Source organism: Leptidea sinapis, chromosome 43 (genome assembly GCF_905404315.1).
Source record: "Leptidea sinapis chromosome 43, ilLepSina1.1, whole genome shotgun sequence".
NCBI classification, from domain to species: domain Eukaryota; kingdom Metazoa; phylum Arthropoda; class Insecta; order Lepidoptera; family Pieridae; genus Leptidea; species Leptidea sinapis.
Window position 1 is genome coordinate 6,755,514 of NC_066307.1, and position 21,002 is coordinate 6,776,515.

The following is a 21,002-nucleotide window of genomic DNA, read 5'->3' on the forward strand; positions in this document are numbered from 1 at the left end:
AAATCTTTTGTATAAGCCAGTTATTGATATTTTTGCTATCTGTCTTTTAGTTTAAGTCTCCTTGTTGATATTTTTAGATTTGTGCATGAATATTGTAATTTTGTCAAATAAATTCAAATAAAATAAAAATAAAAGATATGTCGTCTGCTGGTCATTATTGAAATTTCATTTGCAGAGTATACAGTTTAAACCGATCCTTATCGGTTAAAAATGCATACTCTGAGTACCGCATTATTCGAACTTTGTACATGAATAACGAATGGTTTCAATTGGCTTTTTATAACATTAAAAAAAAATCTTTTGTTCGTTCATTAGAGATATTCTACGTTTAAATCTGGTTTCTCAAGTCTTTTTCGTAAATAAAGGCAAATAAATGTTGGTTTTAGTAAGTACTATTTTATAATTACCATGCGAAGAACTTGGTTTTCAATAACGGCATTTTATGAAGTTAAAGCTCTTCCACAGCGCTTAGCCGTTGTTACCGACGGCGAAAAATACCAACGTAAATCATCTTTTATCAAAATCTCGGCAACAAAGCTTAACATTAATTATTGTTTGGAATTGTTAATATTTATATACGAAAATTCAATGGATAGTATACAGGTGCGTATATAATAAAGATGTATGAAAGTACACCGAAAGTTCTTTTTGTTTATTTAATCTAATTTTAATGTTAAAAGTAAAAGACAACATGCTATAACATCACTGATTTCATAAAATATCATAATCAGTTGCAAATAGCTTACGAGGCTGTTTTATTTCAATCATTTTTGTTTTTTTTATGTTCAGCAGATAATATATAAGTATTGCATTTATATTCGATAATATTTTAATATAATTTGGGGTGATTATAAATATTAATCATTCTTATCATACCTACTGTAAATCTAAACTTTCAAAGGTTTTTCACATATATTTAGATTGTCTTATCAAAACAAAAACATGTACAAAACGAGACAGGTCCATTTAGAAATGATAGAAGAGTAAAAATAAGTGTCGATCTCATATCTAAGTTGAGGGTAGTTGGATTCTGATTTCGAATCCCTATAATTGCAACCATTCGATATGACGAATTTGAAAATTCATTTCTGAGATATTTATAATTCATGTAGTGTGTATATATTTATGAATAATTACCATGAATTATTGCCATCTATATGCATAGTTTAGGATTAGACAAATTATGTAAGAAGTAGTACAACACTTTACAGAAAAAAATAGAGCAGCATGTAAGCGTTTAATATTAATGACGCCATATCCTTTTATAGTAAATATCGCAACGGAAACCGGTCTGATGTATCTGCTCTGTGTGAGAGGGGCCTTATATCCGTTCAAGTCACGACAACGTATCAGATTTTTGTGCGTAAAACATGATCTACTTTCTCTTGCTTCAATATTTGCGTTTATCGGTGCTATTGTGTGTTAACTTATAATTACTTTAGTAATGGTGAATGGAACGCACTGTGGCGAAGAATTGGAAAAATTTTTTGGTTTTTTCTTATATTTATTAATATTCTAGCTTATTAATTAGTATTTATACGATACGGTACGTCATAGTGTGTAGAGAAGCAATGCTTCCAAATTCCAAACAAAACACGCAGTTTATGACGTGTTTTCATTATACATAGTTATATCAATATTCAGGGTCAAAATAATAGTCTTATTCAATTGGAGCTTTTGTGCTTTGTAAGAATATTTTATACTGCTCGTTCTAATCAATAACTGACCTTCAAGCCTTCGTCACTAGGTAGCTTATAGTGATATTACAAGAAATAGAGACGTATTATGTAAGTATTTGCCTAAAACAACAGTACTTTGGTGGGGAATAAAATATGTACCTACCTACTTTTGTTAAAATGTTACGACTTAGAATACTCACCTTCTCATTAGTAAGCCCTGCGTTGAACTACTTATTTCGCTTAAATAATAATATTCTTATCAATTGAAAAATGGTAAGAGGCCTGATGGCATGACGTTGATTCCTTGGAGTCGTGGAAAGCTGCTGGTGTGGGATGCTACTTTTGTGGACACACTAGCCCCCTCTCATATTGAACATTCATCTAGAGCGGCAGGTGCAGCGGCGGAAACTGCCGAAAGCCTAAAGCGGAGGACATATGCATCACTCGTCGATGGATACATATTTGTTCCCTTTGTGGTGGAGACGATGGGTCCTTGGGGTTCATCGGCACAAAAACTCATAACAGAGTTATCCAGGCGTCTAACCTATCTTTAAGGGCACCTTACCTGTCGACAGCGTTCTTAATGATATTTACTATTTGTAATAAATTAATTTTATTAGATTATTTACGTTTTATTTTATTATTTTTTATATAAACAGTGTTATTAATTATTAAGTCATATGTAAATAAATTTGAAATAAAATATTATACAAGTAACGTTTAACAATAAAAAAAAATGAAAAATTAACCATATATACCAGGTAAATGCCCTGCACTTTTCCCGGGGCGTAAAAGGAATAGGGGAGTCCCAGGCCCATGGGTGTCGTAAGAGGCGACTAAGGGCTTTTTAGAAGTGGGAGAGTCACGCTGCCGTCTTTTGACGTCAGCACCATCGGGCCAGACTCGTCCGGGTTAATTACCACACTCTCACAGAATACCGGCGTGAAGTAGCGGCCTAGTGCCGATATGTTTCGCATAGGTTAGTGTCGAGGACCGGTGGCCAAAACACCGCCGACCATCCCGTGGTGTCAGAGCTCTATGCCTGAAGTACAGTTCAGACAGAAAACTGTTAGGCGAGCTCTATTTTCGTTAGACGTCAGAAAGTCGAGCGGGCCGGATGGGATTTCTCCAATCGTGCTTAGAACGTGTGCCGCGTTTATTCCGGCACTCTTATTCTAAAGGCGTAGTCCCTGACTCATGGAAGTCAGCCCTTGTCCATCCGATCCAAAAAAAGGAGACAGTTCGGATCCGGCAAACTACAGGCCTATTGCTATTACCTCCCTGCTCTCCAAAATCATGGAGAGCATAATTAGCCGTCAGCTCTTGGTATATCTAGAGGGTCACCAGTTGATCAACGACCGACAATACGGGTTTCGCCATGGTCGGTCGGCAGGTGATCTTCTGGTATACCTAACACATAGATGGGCAGCGGCTATTGAAAGCAAGGGGGAAGGCCTGGCAGTTAGCCTGGATATAGCGAAGGCCTTTGATCGTGTATGGCACAAGGTGCTCCTATCCAAACTTCCATCATTTGGGCTTCCCGAGAGCTTGTGCAAGTGGACCTCCAGCTTCCTCACTGGGCGCAGCATACAGGTCGTTGTCGACGGATATTGCTCGAACCCGAAGCCCGTAAATGCTGGAGTGCCCCAAGGCTGTGTGCTGTCTCCCACGCTGTTTCTTCTGCATATCAATGATATGTTTGACACCTCCAACATTCATTGCTATGCAGACGATAGCACTGGTGATGCCGTATACACTGGCCATGCAGGTCTCTCTCGGGAAATCTTCGACCAGTGCCGGGAGAAACTTGTGTCTTCTATCGAGTCCTCTTTTGAGAAGGTCGCGGAATGGGGTAAATTGAACCTTGTCCAATTTAACCCCCAGAAGACTCAAGTTTGCGCGTTTACCACTAAAAAAACCCCATTTGTCGTATCACCGCTCTTCGAGAACACTTCTCTTAAAGCCGCGCCTAGTATCGGAATACTGGGTCTCGAAATCTCGAGCGATTGCCAATTTCGTGGTCATCTGGAAGGCAAAGCCAATTTGGCTTCAAAGAAACTGGGCGTCATTAATAGAGCACGGCAATACTTCAAGCCGGCCCACATACTAGCGCTCTACAAAGCGCAGGTCCGGCCACACATGGAGTATTGCTGTCATCTCTGGTCTGGCGCACCCCAGTATCAGCTCGATCCATTTGACCGCGTGCAACGCAGAGCAGCTCGAATTGTCAGGGACCCAGTGCTCTGTGAACGGCTGGATCACTTGGCGTTGCGTAGAGACGTCGCTTCATTGTGTGTCTTCTACCGCATTTATCACGGGGAGTGTTCCGAAGAGCTGTTTAACCTGATTCCTGCCGCCTAATTCCACCTTCGCACGACACGCCTCAAGTTAGGATATCATCCTCACCATCTGGATGTGTGGCGGTCCTCCACAGTGCGGTTTTCAAGGAGCTTTCTTCCACGTACTACAAAGCTGTGGAATGAGCTTCCTTGTGCGGTGTTTCAGGGACGATACGACATGGGTACGTTCAAAAAAAGCGCGTACACCTTCTTTAAAGGCCGGCAACGCTCCTGTGATTCCTCCGGTGTTGCAAGAGATTGTGGGCGGCGGTGATCACTTAACAACAGGTGACCCGTACGCGCGTTTGTCCTCCTATTCCATAAAAAAAAAAATGTATGGCCCACTGTTATAATCGCATAACCTCAATTAAACATTGTTAAAATTTTCTCGCTTTTGCGCCAAATAATCCGAACTTCATATATACAGCAATAACGTTGGAATCCACTTAAGATCAATTAAAATAAACCCAACGTAAGGATTCCTAGAAAAGTGCAATCAATTTGTAGCATTCCACATAGCTAAGTAATTGAAGTGAGGCGTGTTTACTTTGTTTAGTTACTTGACAGGCTACTGGCACGACGACTCGACGTTCTTAATCCTGTCAACTGACATACATAACTGAGTACCACAGCTTTGCATGCCGTGCTGTGTAAATGTTGATTGTAGACAACTGCTTATCGAAGTGTAATTTAGAACTCACAGTTTTGACATTAAGCCTGTTATGCTGTCAAATCAGTGTGTTGAAATAACTAGGTTCCATTCTACGTATTTTTATATTTAGCATGTAAGTGCTAGATATTATGTTACCTCAGGATGTTTGAATTCCTGAAGCAATTGCTCAATTTTAATTTTAAATTAATACAATGGAATGTTTTATCAGTAATTCGACGAAGTACAAATGAATAAATTCATTGTTATTCGTCCAATGATAAAATTAATCGTTTTATCTTGTTGACCGGTGTAAATAATTAAGCGATACCAGCTTTATTCTTAAATTTTATTAGGTACCATTAGATAATAAATTGATTATAATAATTAACTAGAGCAGGCGAAACATGTGTACAATGTTATATATTTTATGATTGAGATTTCAGTTTTTATTTATGAAAATAAGGTCAGTTGATGGTAATTGATACGTCCTGCCCATTACAATGCAATACCACTCAAGATTCTTGAAAAACCCCAAAAATTCTGAGCGGCACTACAATTGCGCTCGTCACCTTGAGACATAAGATAAGAAATCTTATTTGCCCAATAATTTCACTAGCTATGGCGCCCTTCAGACCGAAACACAATAATGTTTACACATAACTGCTTCATGGAAGAAATAGGCGCTGTTGTGGTACCCATAACCTAGCCGGTATCCTGTGCAAAGGAGCTTCCTACTGGAGTGAGACTTGCCTTATAAACGGACTGATATGTTGAAGTTAATTATTGGTTCCGAAGTTAACTCTTTATTTGCTCAATTTTTCTTTCAATACCATACTTTAGATTGAGAAAATATGTTCTATAAATTTCATGTCATAATTAACATTAATGTTTATCATTTATTTAGAATAATTTAGCTAAATAAATCTAGTTTTACATCGTCTTAATGATTGTATGTTGTTTGTATGTATGTTAAAACTTAAGACTATTGGAACTTGATGAGTATGATATGATAGGTGTGTCCTTCACTGTTAAGTAGGTAACTAAACGAAAGTAAATCAACACGTTAGTAAGTAGGACAGTGTAATGGTCAAATGATTGATGTATTTTGTAACATCTAACGCTTCGAACTATCAGCCAGTGGACAGCGCGGTGACATCGTTAGTTGCTTGGCGCTGTTGCCCATACATATGTCTTAGGCTGGACACTGCATCACAAAGGCTGCAAATCCTCCATTTACATTGTTTTAAGAATTAATCATATTATTTCTCAATTAATTTCCTGTATTCCCTAACTGGAGTAGAGAGCAACCACAGTGCTTCTCCATCGAGATCGGTCCTCAGCATCTCTCTTGATTTCACTGCAGCTCTTTCCGATGTCTTTCGCTTCGTCAATGACAGTCCGCTGCCAGGTTTGCTTTGGATAGACACGTTTGCGTTTTCCTTGAGGGTTCCAGTGTAGGGCTTGTTTGGCGTGTTTGGCCTATCCAGCTCCATTTCCGGCATTTAATGTATGGTTAAGATTCCTATAGATACTATATAGTTTTACGCCAGTAGGTATTTATATTTCAAGGTTATATATATTATATGATTTGTACGTAAATGAGTAAGGCCTTCATTCTCTTATTTTCTTCTCACTCATCATAGTCGGACAATCTTTACGAATCCTACGGACGAAGTAAAAAGTAGCACGTTCTATAAAAGGGGGGAATGTAAAACAACCGCTCCACCATTTCTCTCCCATAATCTACAGTTACCTAAATAGTTTATTTATATTTAATTGTCAAATAATCTATGAACGAACTGAATGAAATTACTTTAAAATTTTTTAAATTAATAACTTGTTAAAATAATAAGTTCTTAATCTCATGACGAGGCAGTTAAGTCATAACTATATGTAAAATAGTAACTTAGCTTTAATTTTAGAATTAAAGTAATTAAAAACTGTTTATTGTTTCAAAACATTTAAACAATCACCACAGCGGAAACCAGAGAGCTTCGAATCATCTCTCGTTCGTAAATTTTATATGAAATTTAAGGCGGCAATTTCTCACATAAAATTATAAAACCTGTTCTCGTTAGTAGAGTGATACCATTTGATAATACGTTTCATAATCTCGAACTTAACGTAATCTAAACCTACTTCTCTACTTATTTTTAAAGAATGCCAACCACGTGCGTCAGGCCTACACACTTTCGTAATGATAATGAACTTCTTCGGAGCAAAAATATTCTCAAGTTCTTAATGACAAAGAATGTGAGAGCCTAGTAAAAGTACTAAGATTTGCTGGTCTTATGAGAAAGCGCACAGAGGCGAGGAGAGGGCTATGCTCGGAATTTCCCTGCGAAATCGCATCAGATTTTATCATCAGATTTAGGAGATTTCTTGGGGCACCAAAGTCACCGAAAAAGCCCAGATGATTACGAAACTGAAGTGGCAGTGGGGAGAGCACATAGCTCGATGGACAGATGGCCGTTAGGGCAGTAATATCTTCAAAGTGCAACCAACTACTGGAAGACCATTGGTGTTGGCAGGCCCCCCACAAGATGGACCGATGATCTGGTCAAGATCGCTAGAATAGGTTGGATAAATGATTGTTGAAGCAGCGAAAAACGCTGCTCAGATACAACAAAACAAAGTTTCTTTTTAATAGGTGTACAGAGAGAAGTCCGCGATGGTATCTTTTGAAGATATATTACTAAAACAATTTTAATTAAAAAAATCTTAATTCGAAAGCTAATTAAACACATAAGTATAATTAAATACATAAGCCCTTTCCATCGAGGATATGCTTATATCGCGCTTCAAAATTTCGGGATAAAATGTATCTTCAGTCCCGTACTTTACCTAGAGTGTGTCGATTTTTTTTTTCACTGGAATTGTTTGGGTAGTTTAGCCGTTAAAGATTAGCACAAATAAATGAAAGAATAACTCACATTCCTAATTGTTCTATGGATTAGAAGGAAAACAGTGCTTCATAGACAGTACATTCGCAGAGCTATCAAATTTCTATTATTCAATTCTATTTGCTGCCCGAACCATGGCGTCCGTGTCGACGCTATATTATATATATACAAGCTGACCCGACCGTTTCTGTTCATAATAAGAAAACTCTTGCGGGTGGAATCCCCTAAACTCCATACCTGAAATCTGTATTTGTTCAAGTCTCCGGTTGTGACGGCCATCTACAGGATCTACTTTACCGTTAATAACCTGCTTAACCCCAATCATTGCATATTCGCAAATTGACTTGAGATATTACTCATTCAAGAATTCAAATTTGTTTGTGCAAATGAAATAAACATATATTTTAATGTAGGTATCGATAATTCTCTTAATTTATAGTATCCTTATTTATGGAATCCTGGTAACCTACTGGCTGTATTACTATACAGGTATTTTATTACCTACCACAGGCACCAACGATCCACAACCAAAACTTTTGTATCCCCTGTATTTTTTAAGCTTTCGTTGTATTGTAATTTTGGTTGTTGGTGAGAAATTAAAGTTATATTATTATTATCCTTGTGTTACAAACTTTCAATTTCACGCAAATCCCTTCGATGTTCAAATTGTATAATCGAATCAAGGTATAAATGTCGACACACAGGGTATTGTATGCAAACAGTGACGCCCACTGCCATCGTGCCACGGTTGCTTCTATGCAAATGTAATACCGGCGCTAATCATTCAGTGAAGTCGATGTCATTAGATCATAAATGATCTCTATTCTCTCCGCGCTGGTTTCTAATGGAAAGTCTCCATTAAAGGTCAGTTGGACGATTCAATATCAATTGCACACATTGTAACTAATGTCAGTAAGTCATTGAAAATAGACTTTTAAACTGAAATAAACAATATACATTTGTAATGCTAAAATCCCCACTGATTGCTTTGCCGGAAAAAGTGGTATCAAACTTAGATGTATGAGATACTAAAACTCCAATTATCTGAGGAAAAAAATTCTCTAAACGTTGCCCAACTACCTCTTACAAACGAGACGAGCAGGACGTTCAGCTGATGTTACTCAAAATATATATAGGCAAATGAGACTAAACACCCTTATGTCTTTAGGTGACGAGCGCAATTATAGTGCCAGTATATATGTATATGATAACTTTTCTCAAGTTATCACTAGGGCGTGCGTCCGACCACATATAGGGGGTACAATAGCTCTAAAGATTTAAGTGCTGATTTCCCCGATAATAGTAATATAGATTTACAAGATGTCGTCAGTACTTCCTATTTCGGCCGTTTTTATTCATATATTAAACGCGCAAAGATTCCATTAGGAATAATCGTTCGATCAGCGTAAATCAAACTATTACGTGAAACAGATGATGGAAAGTTAGGACAAAAACAAACTGAAACACTCAAGTAGAATTTCTATACATCGCTTAGACGTAGATGTACGAGATAGAACAAGGAAATGCCTTTTATGGGCTGCGCTCTTATTCAGCCTTATATGGTGCTGTTAATACTGATATATTCTGTCAACTAGGTGTGTGCCTATATTTTTCTTATCATAAGAATGAACCGAGATAGTATAGCTTGGTTTCTTTTTTCACTTTGAAAATCAGTGAAGTGTTGTCCGCAAACAATACTAACTTATGTTTTCATCATCGATCCAAGATCATTTATATAGATAAGGAAGAGGAACGGTCCAAGAATAGACCCTTGTAGTATACGGAGAGGAGTCCCAGGAGATCTCCTGCGATGTACGTCGACCTTCTGAATTCTATTGTTTAGATATGAAATCAGAAGATCCAGTGCAGTTCCTTTTATGCCATAGTGACAGCTTCCTGATATAATGCCATAGTGACATAATTCCAGCGTATAAGCTACCTTACAATGGTTGTGGCACTAACGTAATATTGAGAAATGGACTATCAATGAATAAAATAAATGTTCAATTGTTTAATACAACATTCGTTTTTCTCGCTCTATTTAGTAGTATCACAGTCTTAGGTGATTCAAAATATGTTTATGTTTCTAAAAGATTACCAGATACTGACTGGGTCTAGCAATAACCGCAGTCACCTAGAATGCAAAGCCGATACAAGATCGATAGAGCGAGTAAATACTTCAAAGCGATCTAAACTCTTGGTATCAAGTAATGTTCTTACTTCTGGTCATTTGTACCCCAGTATTACACATCGTACACCCAGTAATGTAATGGTGATGCTCAGGGTCCACTATATTCCCATAGATCGTCCCAAGAATAAATATGTAAGTATAGTACACAGAATACCCAAAATAATTTTGTTCTCATGCATACCCCATAAAAGAAATAGATATTAGAGCTTAGTGTCAAAATATTACTGGATTTCTGGAGTTCCTCTACAGTGCGGTTTTCAAGGAACTATCTTCCACGTACAATTAAACTTTAATGAAATTGCGGTGTATCCTGGACGATTTATTTATTTTATTAGAAGTACCAACAATAACTCAAGTTAACACTAACAATAATTGTTAATATTAATTTGTGTTGAGTTAATTGGTTCTAAGGATCCGTGTATAATCTTAAAAAGGTCGCAAAGTTCCAGATACTTTCGTCTGTTGTATACAGAAACTATCTTAAAATGATTAAATCTGTCATAGTAACGTGATCGATGAGGCGAGCATCTTTGAATGACAAGAATTTTGAAAGAGTTTTTTGAATTTTTTCCATGCGTTTTATGTGGTATTTTTTACAAAAGGTTTCTATATTATGCTACTGAATTCTAACTAGACGATACGACATCAATACCGGTTCTTTTGAAGGGATATCGGGACAGTAAAAAATGCGCGTACACTTTTCTAAAAGATCGATAACGCTCCTGTGATTCCTCTGGTGTTGCAAAATAATGTGGGCAGCGGTGATCACTTAACATTAGGTACGCTATTTGTTCAACAAAAAAACATCCAGCCTATGATGTCGAATACTAGTATGATAAAAATTTGAATAGCAAAGATTTGAGTTGAATGAATTCTGTGTGGTGAAATCATATCATATTTTAATTAACATAACAATGTACAAAAACCAACGCTGAACATAATATAATAAATTAATTAATGTTCAAGAACAACTGTCTCGAACAGGGTTTCTGAAAGCACAGATAATGGGTGTATTATAAATTAAATATTTTATTGAATAAATATTCACAACAGTTGTGGCATAATTTAAGTCGGGGCAACCATTAATTGACATCGGACAAACAAAGCGTCAAAGTTGTTACTGCTATTTACGGGTACGCCGGAGCTATCATAAATCTCGTATGAAAACTGTAATGGCTAAGGCGTTTTGTCATTGTTGTTTGTTTGACTTGAAATAATTCAATTCTATAAATCCTTACCCTGTAAGTATAAATCTTAATTACACCTACATATATCTATGTCGGGATTTTTGTTTTTTGTTTTTATTATTTTATTGCGATCATTACCTATATGAAAAAATCATATTGCTGCAAGAGTATCGTCAAACCGATTTGTATCATCTTCTATGATAGTTAAGTTAATTTAGATTGTCTACCAAGATTAGTACCCGTATTTTACGCTGCAATTTCAAGTCGCAGTATTTCTACTTTCACGTGCATAAGATATCTAAGACGTTCCCGCCCAGGAGAATTGTTTAGGAGGACCTAAATGTTTTGGACCTTTGAACGTTGTTTCTTATATCTTAAGATTGGCCGCTCTAACTTATGGAGAGAAACCTTATTGAATAGGATCAATTATTATGAAATTATTCAAAGTGAGAGCCACTTCGCGTTTCACAGTTCTGCGAGTCAATATCTCTCGAGGATGCCTCGTGTAGAAGCGAAGCACGAGTCGAATTGTTTGAAGCAGAGTTTTACGTTGCCGATTAACTCGGTCGAGGGTATAGTGGGTGCCGATCCTTCGGTAGACGACAATAAACCCTAACTCTAGGCTTTACGGTTGAACTTTAGTTGCATCCTGCATGTAGACTCACAAAATCTTAGCGGAATTAACACTTAAGATAACTCATAACATTTAGATAATTATGGAGACAATGCGAACGTAGTCGTAGTCGAGGCCAAATATATAGATTTTCCTAATATCCTATACTTCTTAGAAACAGATAAAATTAATTGTATTAAATAAGGATATTTAATATAAGGATGCCGCACGACGAGACGAGCAGGACGTTCAGCTGATGGTAATTGATACGCCCTGCCCATAATAATGCAATGCCACTCAGGATTCTTGAAAAACCCAAAAATTATTATTGCGCTCGTCACCTTGAGACATAAGATGTTAAGTTTCATTCGCCCAGTAATTTCACTAGCTACGGCGCCCTTCAGACCGAAACACAGTAATGTTTGCATATTACTGCTTCACGGCAGAAATAGGCGCCAATGTGGTACCCATACTCAAGCCAGCTTCCTGTGCAAAGGAGCCTCCCACTGGTAGATATCCTGCAGATAACTTCTTGAATACTGCCGTGACGAATGATACGGCCTGCCAATTTTAAGCAGGATAGCCCGTGATGCCCAAGAGCATTTACATGATATTCAGATACAATCCTTGATAGCTCTTGAAAATCATCGCATTTAAAGTCAACTATATTCGACAAAATTCATCAGTCGATCAAGACTACACCGCCTGCGGCAACCTCTGGTGAGGGTATATTTGCGAAACTTCGGACTAAGACGCACCATCCCATTACTGCATGGTTCGTGTTAGGCCCCGGGTACAAATTACGACTTGTACGTCCACTAACGCAGCGAATACAAAAAACAAACTCTTTAATGGTAATTGCCTACCCGCGTAATTACCAGCTACCAATAATGTTCTCCGGCCAACATTAATATAAACTTGTCCAACAATTCTTCATTGTTTATGGTCCCATCAATCCTCCGACTGCATCACGAAGTGCATCAAAATATATTAGCTTTTACATTTCATGTTTTTGCAGTTAACCTTAATTAGGTAATTAACTAATTAGTATAGGTTATTATACATTACTTAATCAAATCAGGCACATATTTAGAGGATACATATAATATGAATTCTGCTCGGCGAAGTATTATGAGAGCTATGGGTTGGAGTGATTTCTATTAAATAACATAATTGGTCAGTCAATACTAGATTCTGCTCGCGATTAATTCTTTGAAACAGAAACTCTTCTCTGTGAATAATTTCATGTTAATCAGTTGAGTAGATAAGGTGTGGAAGCCCAACAAAATACTCATACTTAAATCTTATATATAAAATTCTCATGTCGCGGTGTTTGTAGTTAAACTCCTTCGAAAAGATTTCATGGCTTGACCGATTCTCATGAAATTTTGAGTGCATATTGGGTAGGTCTGAGAATCGGACACCGTCTATTTTTCATCCCCCAAAATGTTAAGGCTGGTCCATGCCCAATTTTTTGTTATAAATTTTTGACATTTTTTTTTTAAATTTGTTTGATTATGAGTCAGCATTAAAAAATACATACAACTTCAAATTTTCAACCATCTACGATCAACAAATACTTTTGTATCGCGATTTTAAAATCAGCAATACAACGTTTGCTGAGTCAGCTAGTCTAAAGGATAATAGTATTTATGATACCAAAGGAAATCGAAAAAATTTAAGTGGTACAAAAAACCGAAAAGAAAATGCTGTAAGTCCATCTTTTGATAGTAGAAAATTAGTTGCAAAAGAGAGTTGAATTTAAAAGATTAGATAATTCTAATCTCTTAACTCTTCCGCGTGACGCTCGAATAATGCCCCAATCAGCAGCAAGGACTGTAATGAAGAAATTACTAATTGTTGAATTATTCTCTTTCAAAAGTTCATCAGGAATCTCATTTTCTAGAGTATTAAAGTCATTTCATCATCATACATAGTTTTTAACTTTCAGCCTTTGGATCCATTAGCGATTACCTCAATCATGAAATGACTGTAATCAACTATATTTATTTAATACGGCTGTACTCACGGTTTGTCGGTGTGAGTACCGAATAGTTTCGGAGAGGTCCTTCATCAGGGTTAGTGGGGTGGGTTCGGTGTGTTGGATTTGTGCTCGTAGTGAGCTGTGTGTGTTGACGACCACGGTATCACTGAAACTATTGTGTCACTATTGGTGTTCACGAGTGCAAAAAATGTACTCACATTGTCCACTTTGTAATCATCTGCACTTTTGGTCTTATCATGCGTTTAACAACACGGGTTTCCAAGTAGGTGGCAGAGCCCAACTCTTATCTCTATTATAATAAGGCCGCCGGTCGATTTCTATGGCTTACAGAAGCTTGTGAGACAGAAAGTTCTTATCGTGGGCCAATACTTTCAGTTTTCACCTTATGGAAGCTATAATAATATAATATAAAGTGAGGTGTTAAATAAAAATAGCCGTGTTAAATAAATGAAGTTACTATATCTCACGAAATTTTCAATAATTTAATGGCCATAATCAATTAACGCATTTATATGGACGTAATAACGAGTGCTTGAATCGATTTAAAACACCGAATAATTATCCAAGTTTGCAGTAATTAATAGGTTTAATTGTTGGGGTATTTGCATATTGTTTGTTCACTCTTTAGTTGATTACGTAACACATTATTCGATATACCTTTGCTGAATTAAGTTAAAACAGAAGAGATGTTTCTTCTGTTCTTTTTACTCTGTTTTTATGTCTTGACATTCCAAACGGGCGCACTTAATAGCAGGAGACTGTCATCGGAAAAAATATTTATATAGCACTAATTAATTTAGTTTTTTCTTTATTTCATCATGATTAGGATTTTCTAGATTTTAACTTTTACAATCGCACAACCCGAAAATTTCTTGAACTAGGGCAAATATACCCAGAAATAGATACCTTTAAAATAGTATTTAACACACGACTTGAAGCAATAACTCGCTATTCTACAGTCCTTAGATATTTCTGGTGTTGCAGGAGATTGTGGGCTTAAACAGACAATAACCTTTGAGGGAGTTCAGATATATAACAACCTGCCCCCAGGAATAAGAAATGCCAAAACATTGACTTCTTTTAAAGCGAGCCTTCAAAGGAATATACTCAATAATTATGAAACGTTTCAATAACATATGTGGGTTGTTTTATGTCTTATCTATTTGCCTAACATTGTATTGCATTTGTACCTACCAAAATCATTGTTTGCAAGTACCTACTTTAATTGTTAAAATATTAATTTCTCGTGTAAGTGACAATAGGTCTTAATGAGAATAATGTTATTTAAACCTAACATCGTCTTTCCAGAAAAATAAATATATTACAGATCGAAAACTTAAGTGAAGAAGTAAATTGTTGCCTAAGACTTTTATGATGTATTTTTTTTATTATGGAAAAGTACAAATGATGACCTATCACATGAGAAGAAGTGATTGTCACCGCCCCTGCTGGCTTGTATCACCAGAAGAATGACAATAGAGCATGATAAACATTAGGTATTTGTTTCATCATCATCAGTCGGACTCCACACTGCATCCACTGCTGCACAAAGGCCTCCCCCAAAGATATCCATGACGATCAGTCCTGCGCTGCCCTCATCCAACGTATCCCGGCGATCTTATCGGGGTATCGACAGATCGTCGGTCCATCTCGGGGGGGGCTTCCAACTTATTACAACCAAACCTGGGGGTGTGAATTTAGTTTTTTTTTTATAAAAGTTAGTAGTCGTTTTCTTCTATTTATTTAGCGTTAGTATTATTACCTATTTCTTTTGTTTTTATTAGTAGGCTAATTTTATAGGAACCCTTGAGTGGGTCTAGGCTTCCTGCAAAGAACTCCAAATATCTCTGTCCTGAGCTATTTGTATCCAGAAAAGTCTAGCTATTCTTTTTATTTCCTCCTCTCTTCTTGACATGGGTCTGCCTCTATACCTTTTTCCATACCAGACCGCGGCATATAAAGAATATTCTGTAGTAGGTACTGAACTGCTTTATTATTGTTTCAGGAACTAAAAGAGAGCTTCAACTATGGACTATTCTGCCCGCCGGTTAACGGAAAGGCTGGAAAGTTTCTTGACGAGGAGAGACGTCTGGGCGACTACCCGTTCAACGGACCGGTCGGCTATCTGGAGGTACGATCTCTTTCGCAATTTCTAGTACTGACGCCACGTGCAAACGGCAATGATTCAATGTCGGATAAGGAAACACAATCGATAATATCTCTGTGAACTAATTTGAAGATAATATGCTTACAGGCGTTAGCCTGTAATTATTATATTACATGTTAATGTATTAATAATATTGATACACAAAATATCTTGCCCGAAACTAGGCATAACCTGTTTGTGCTATGGGTACATGACAACGATATAATTAATACAATATACTTACTTAAACATACATTTACAAATACATATATATATAAACATCCAAGACTCGAATATAAACATCCATTTTCATAATATAAATGTTGGCACCTACCGGAATTCGATCTAAATTATCAACAATGCTGGTTCTGAACCCGTGTACCTCTGGAGAGAGGTACACGGGAATCTGCGATGTTTTTAACCCAAATTTCCAATACCTTTATCATGCTATATGTACATATCTTGCCCTGTACTTTCCCCGGGGCGTAAACAGAATAGGGGAGTCCCAGGCCCATGGGTGTCGTCAGAGGCGACTAAGGGCTTTGTAAAAGTGGGAGAGTCACGCTGCCGTCTTATGACGCTGCACAAACGGGCCAGACTCGTCCGGGTTAATTACCACACTCGAACAGAATACGGGCGTGAAGTAGCCTAGTGCCGCTATGTTTCGCATAGGTTAGTGTCGTGAACCGGAGGCCGCAATTTATTGCCTCATGCCAGGGTATGTGTGTACGCTAGGGAGGATATCTGCTGTCGCCGTCTCTCTGGCTCCGCGTAGATTTAGAGGACCGCGTCCGCATCCATGTGTCTCATAGTCATAGACCGTGTATCTACAGGTCCCATAGTGGTAACAAAGAAACCGATCATTTCATGGGCTGCGTTCAAGCGGCAATTGACGACGTGCTTGCACAGATCCCATCCGCTGAAATCGTAGTCTTTGGTGATTTCAACGGGCACAATGCCGAATGTCTTGGATCACGTATCACAGAATACACAGGGCGATCTGTGCATAATTTTGCATTGGTCTGGTCCAATTGGTTGAGTCGCCAACGCTGCTCCCGGATGTGGATAGCCACATGCCGTCCTTATTAGATCTTCTGCTGACTACACATCCCGATGGTTACCAGGTCTTTGTCAACGCCCCTCTCAGAACGTCCGACCATTGCCTGGTCAGGTGTGTAGTGCCCATCCGACGCCAACGTCGCAGACCACCAGCGACCCGCCGCGTTTGGCACAACAAGTCAGCAGATAGGTATAAGATGCGTTCCTTTTTTGCATCCTACCCTTGGGGCAAGGTTTGTTTCCCTTCGGATGATCCTAGTGCCTGCGCCGTTGCCGATGTGATACTACAGGGCATGGATATTTTTATACCAAGCTCTGTATTACCGATCGGTGGCAGATCACAGCCCTGGTTCGATGCGTCCGGCACAAAGGAACCGTCCGGCACAAAGAACCGAAAAGTTCTTAATAGGAAATATAACCGTGCCTCCAGATTTTTTAAATGGCAAATCGCCCGTGCGAAATCGAAGCACGTCGTCAAAGTCGGCGAGCAGCTTTCCAGTCACCCGACCGGAAAATGCAAGTTCTGGTCGTTGTCGAAAGCTGCTCTTGGTAACTTCAACCAGCCGTCCCTGCCGCCGTTCCACATGAGGAATGACACCCTGGCCCATACGGCAAAAGAGAAAGCTGATCTCCTGTGCGCTCTTTTTGCCTCCAACTCGACTCTTGACGATAACGGAAAAACACCGCCGACCATCCCGCGGTGTCAGAGCCTGAAGTACAGTTCAGACAGATAACTTGTAGGCGAGCTATGTTTTGTAAGACGTCAGGAAGTCGGGCGGGCCGTATGGCATTTCTCCAATCGTGCTTAGAACGTGTGCCCCTGAGTTGACGCTGGTGCTAACGCGTTTATTTCGGCACTCTTATTCAAAAGGCGTAGTCCCTGATTCATGGAAGTCAGCCCTTGTCCATCCGATCCAAAAAAATAGAGACAGTTCGGATCCGGCAAACTACAGGCCTATTGCTATTACCTCTCTGCTCTCCAAAATCATGGAGAGCATAATCAACTGCCAGCTCTTGGTATACCTAGAGGGTCACCACTTGATCAACGATCGACAGTACGGCTTTCGCCATGGTCGGTTGGCTGGTGACTTCTGGTATACCTAACACATAGATGGGCAGCGGCTTTTGAAAGAAAGGGGGAAGGGCAGTTAGCCTGGATATAGCGAAGGCCTTTGATCGTTTATGGCACAAGGCGCTCCTCTCAAAACTTCCATCGTTTGGGCTTCCCGAGAGCTTGTGCAAGTGGACCTCCAGCTACCTCACTGGGCGTAGCATACAGGTCGTTTGCGACGGATATTGCTCGAACCCGAAGCCCGTGAATTCTAGAGTGCTCCAAGGCTGTGTGCTATCTCCCACGCTGTTTCTTCTGCATATGCTATGCAGACGACAGCACTGGTGATGCCGTATACAAGGACCATGCAGGTCTCTCTCGGGAAATCGTCGACCAGTGCCGGGAGAAACTTGTGTCTTCTATCGAGTCCTCTCTTGAGAAGATCGCGGAATGGGGTAAATTGAACCTTGTCCAATTTAACTCCCAGAAGACTCAAGTTTGCGCGTTTACCACAAAAAAAAACCATTTGTCGTATCACCGCTCTTCGACAACAATTCCCTTAAAGCCTCGCCTAGTATCGGAATACAGGGTCTCGAAATCTCGAGCGATTGCCAATTTCGTGGCCACCTGGAGGGCAAATCCAAATTGGCTTCGAAGAAACTGGGCGTCATTAATAGAGCACAGCAATACTTCAAGCCGGCCCACATTGTAGCGCCCTACAAAGCGCAGGTCCGGCCACACGTGGAGTATTGCTGTCATATATGGTCTGGCGCACCCCAGTATCAGTTCGATCCATTTGACCGCGTGAAACGTAGAACAGCTTGAATTCTCGGACACCCAGTGCTCTGTGAACGGCTGGATCACCTGGCGTTGCGTAGAGACGTCGCTTTATTGTGTGTCTTCTACCGCATTTATCACGGGGAGTGTTCCGAAGAGCTGTTTAACCTGATGCAGCATAACCGGCGGCAGGCGCCGAATTCCACCTTCGCACGACACACCCCAAGTTAGGATATCATCCCCACCATCTGGATGTGTGGCGGTCCTCCACAGTGCTGTTTTCAAGTATCTTTCTCCCACGTACAACAAATCTGTGGAATGAACTTCCTTGTGCGGTGTTTCCGGGACGATACGACATGGGTACCTTCAAAAAAACGCGTACACCTTCCATAAAGGCCGGCAACGCTCTTGTGATTCCTCTGGTGTTGCAAGATATTGTGGGCGGCGATGATCACTTAACAACAGGGTGACCCTTACGCACATTTGTCCTCCTATTCCATAAAAAAAAATATATCTTTATACGTTTGTTCAACTCTCAGTTTAAATAAAAAGCAAAGTTCTCGATGACAACTTTGAATGACACAAGGACCAGCCAGTTTATCCCTTTCCGATAATAATATAATATAGTTACAAGCGATTAAGGCTGGGGACCGAGCCAATGGCCTTGAGGAATCGATCGGAGCTAGGTTACCTCTCTCCCACAAGACCGCCATAGTTTTTATTCAGATTTAGATGTATTTTTAATTGATTAAATAATATATATATAATATAATACCATTTTCTTTACAAAACTAAAACAAAACGAGGCCTGTTAAATAGTATTGGTATAAAAAAAAGAAATATTGAAGTACTTTGCGGAAATCCATAGTTATCAAAATGTTTTGAGTTTTCTTAAGTGTTAATGCCGCCAATATTTGTCTTTAAACAATTCTGAATTGTTTAAAGTATTGGTGTACAATTTATAAATGGTTTTAATTGTGAGCTATTTTGGCGATTTCTGGGGATAGCAGCCTTAAACCACCATTTCGACATAATTACTAACTCAATATTTTGGACTACAAGAATATTAACGTCATTTGATTAGTCCCGGTGTTAAGCAAGTTTTATTATTAATTACTTCTGTAAAGCAAGCCGCCTCGATGTCCGATACTGTAGTACAGGCGCCCACGTCGGCCATAAAGTAGTGTCAGTATTTAATATATAGCGTATATCAATCAAGCTGAACTTGTTAGACGACACAGCTTAAATAATACTGGTATTTTATACTGGACTTGCGACATGTTTAATTGTCAACTAGCCTCTTAATGTAACCGTTAGTTGAGTGGTGCCAGTGTCTTGGACTGTCTGCCAGGAGATCAGTGGATTTCTTTCTTGATACACTTTAACACAAATACTCTTGCCCCAAACTAGGCATAGCCTGTACTGTGGGTGAATATAAATATTTACACCTACAAGGGTTCGAACCGAGACCTCTAGCTCAATGGGCAGGGTTACTAACCATGGGCCATTTGGATCGATCCCTGCGAAGAACTGTGCTATATTTTATCGTCTGTGTCTCGGTTCGGTTTTATACAAAATCAATCGATATTATATTCAATATTTGAAGTTTTAAAATTATCGTCCAAAACAGAATTACGGAATTAATTATAATGAAATATATTCTTAATTAATGTAACAATAAATGGTAAGTGAGTAAATTTACTTATTACTAATATAATAAGTAATAAATTTATTGTAACATGATTTGATTATTCTTAAATTTCCATTAAGTGATATTTCAACGTTGTTTCAAACGTAATGATCACGGAGCCACTGAAGGCTAAAGCGAGTAGATTGATGTTACTGACAGGTATTTGTAGATCTACCCTCTTTCTTACTTATCAGTGGGAGAAACCTTCAGTAAGTAAAGTCAAGAAGTAATTTGTGTTTCGATTTAAAGGGCACTCCAGTCAAAGAAATAACTGGGCCAAGGGAAATTACTGTGTTTAAAAAATCGCAATATATGCTCCCGCCCATATGCTCCCGTGCCCGCTGCGCGAGGGGAGCGCCTGTCGCATGCGTCGATTGAAAGACAAATCTTAATTCAAAGGGTTTTTTGTATATCAATGTTCAAAATTCATAATATTATCACTCGACGAGCGGCCACTCTATGATTAGATACAGTTGGCGTGCGGAAAAAAGCGATTCGCTCGATTGTATGGAACGTGCAGTCATTGACAGATTGATTTGAGCAACTGTTCGCTTTTAAACTTATCCGGATTATACTTCCTCGCCAATCGCCATACTGTAATTACTACTATTTCAAACGACTGTCAAATGACTGCACGTTTCATACTAAACTTAATTTCAATTTTTACTTAGGCACTCCCGCCTCTTATTACGTAGTATTTACATCCTCTT

The 21,002-nt window shown here is 38.8% G+C and overlaps 1 protein-coding gene across 3 annotated transcripts in view; it reads left to right on the plus strand.

The window, feature by feature from the left end:
* LOC126976998 (SH3 and multiple ankyrin repeat domains protein 2) overlaps nt 1–21,002 on the plus strand; it is a 281,852-nt gene that overhangs the window by 205,557 nt on the left and 55,293 nt on the right. For all 3 annotated transcript variants that reach the window (XM_050825630.1, XM_050825631.1, XM_050825632.1), the window contains exon 5: nt 15,575–15,700. In XM_050825630.1, the coding sequence (XP_050681587.1) occupies nt 15,575–15,700 (126 nt within the window). The remainder of the gene's footprint in view (nt 1–15,574; nt 15,701–21,002) is intronic.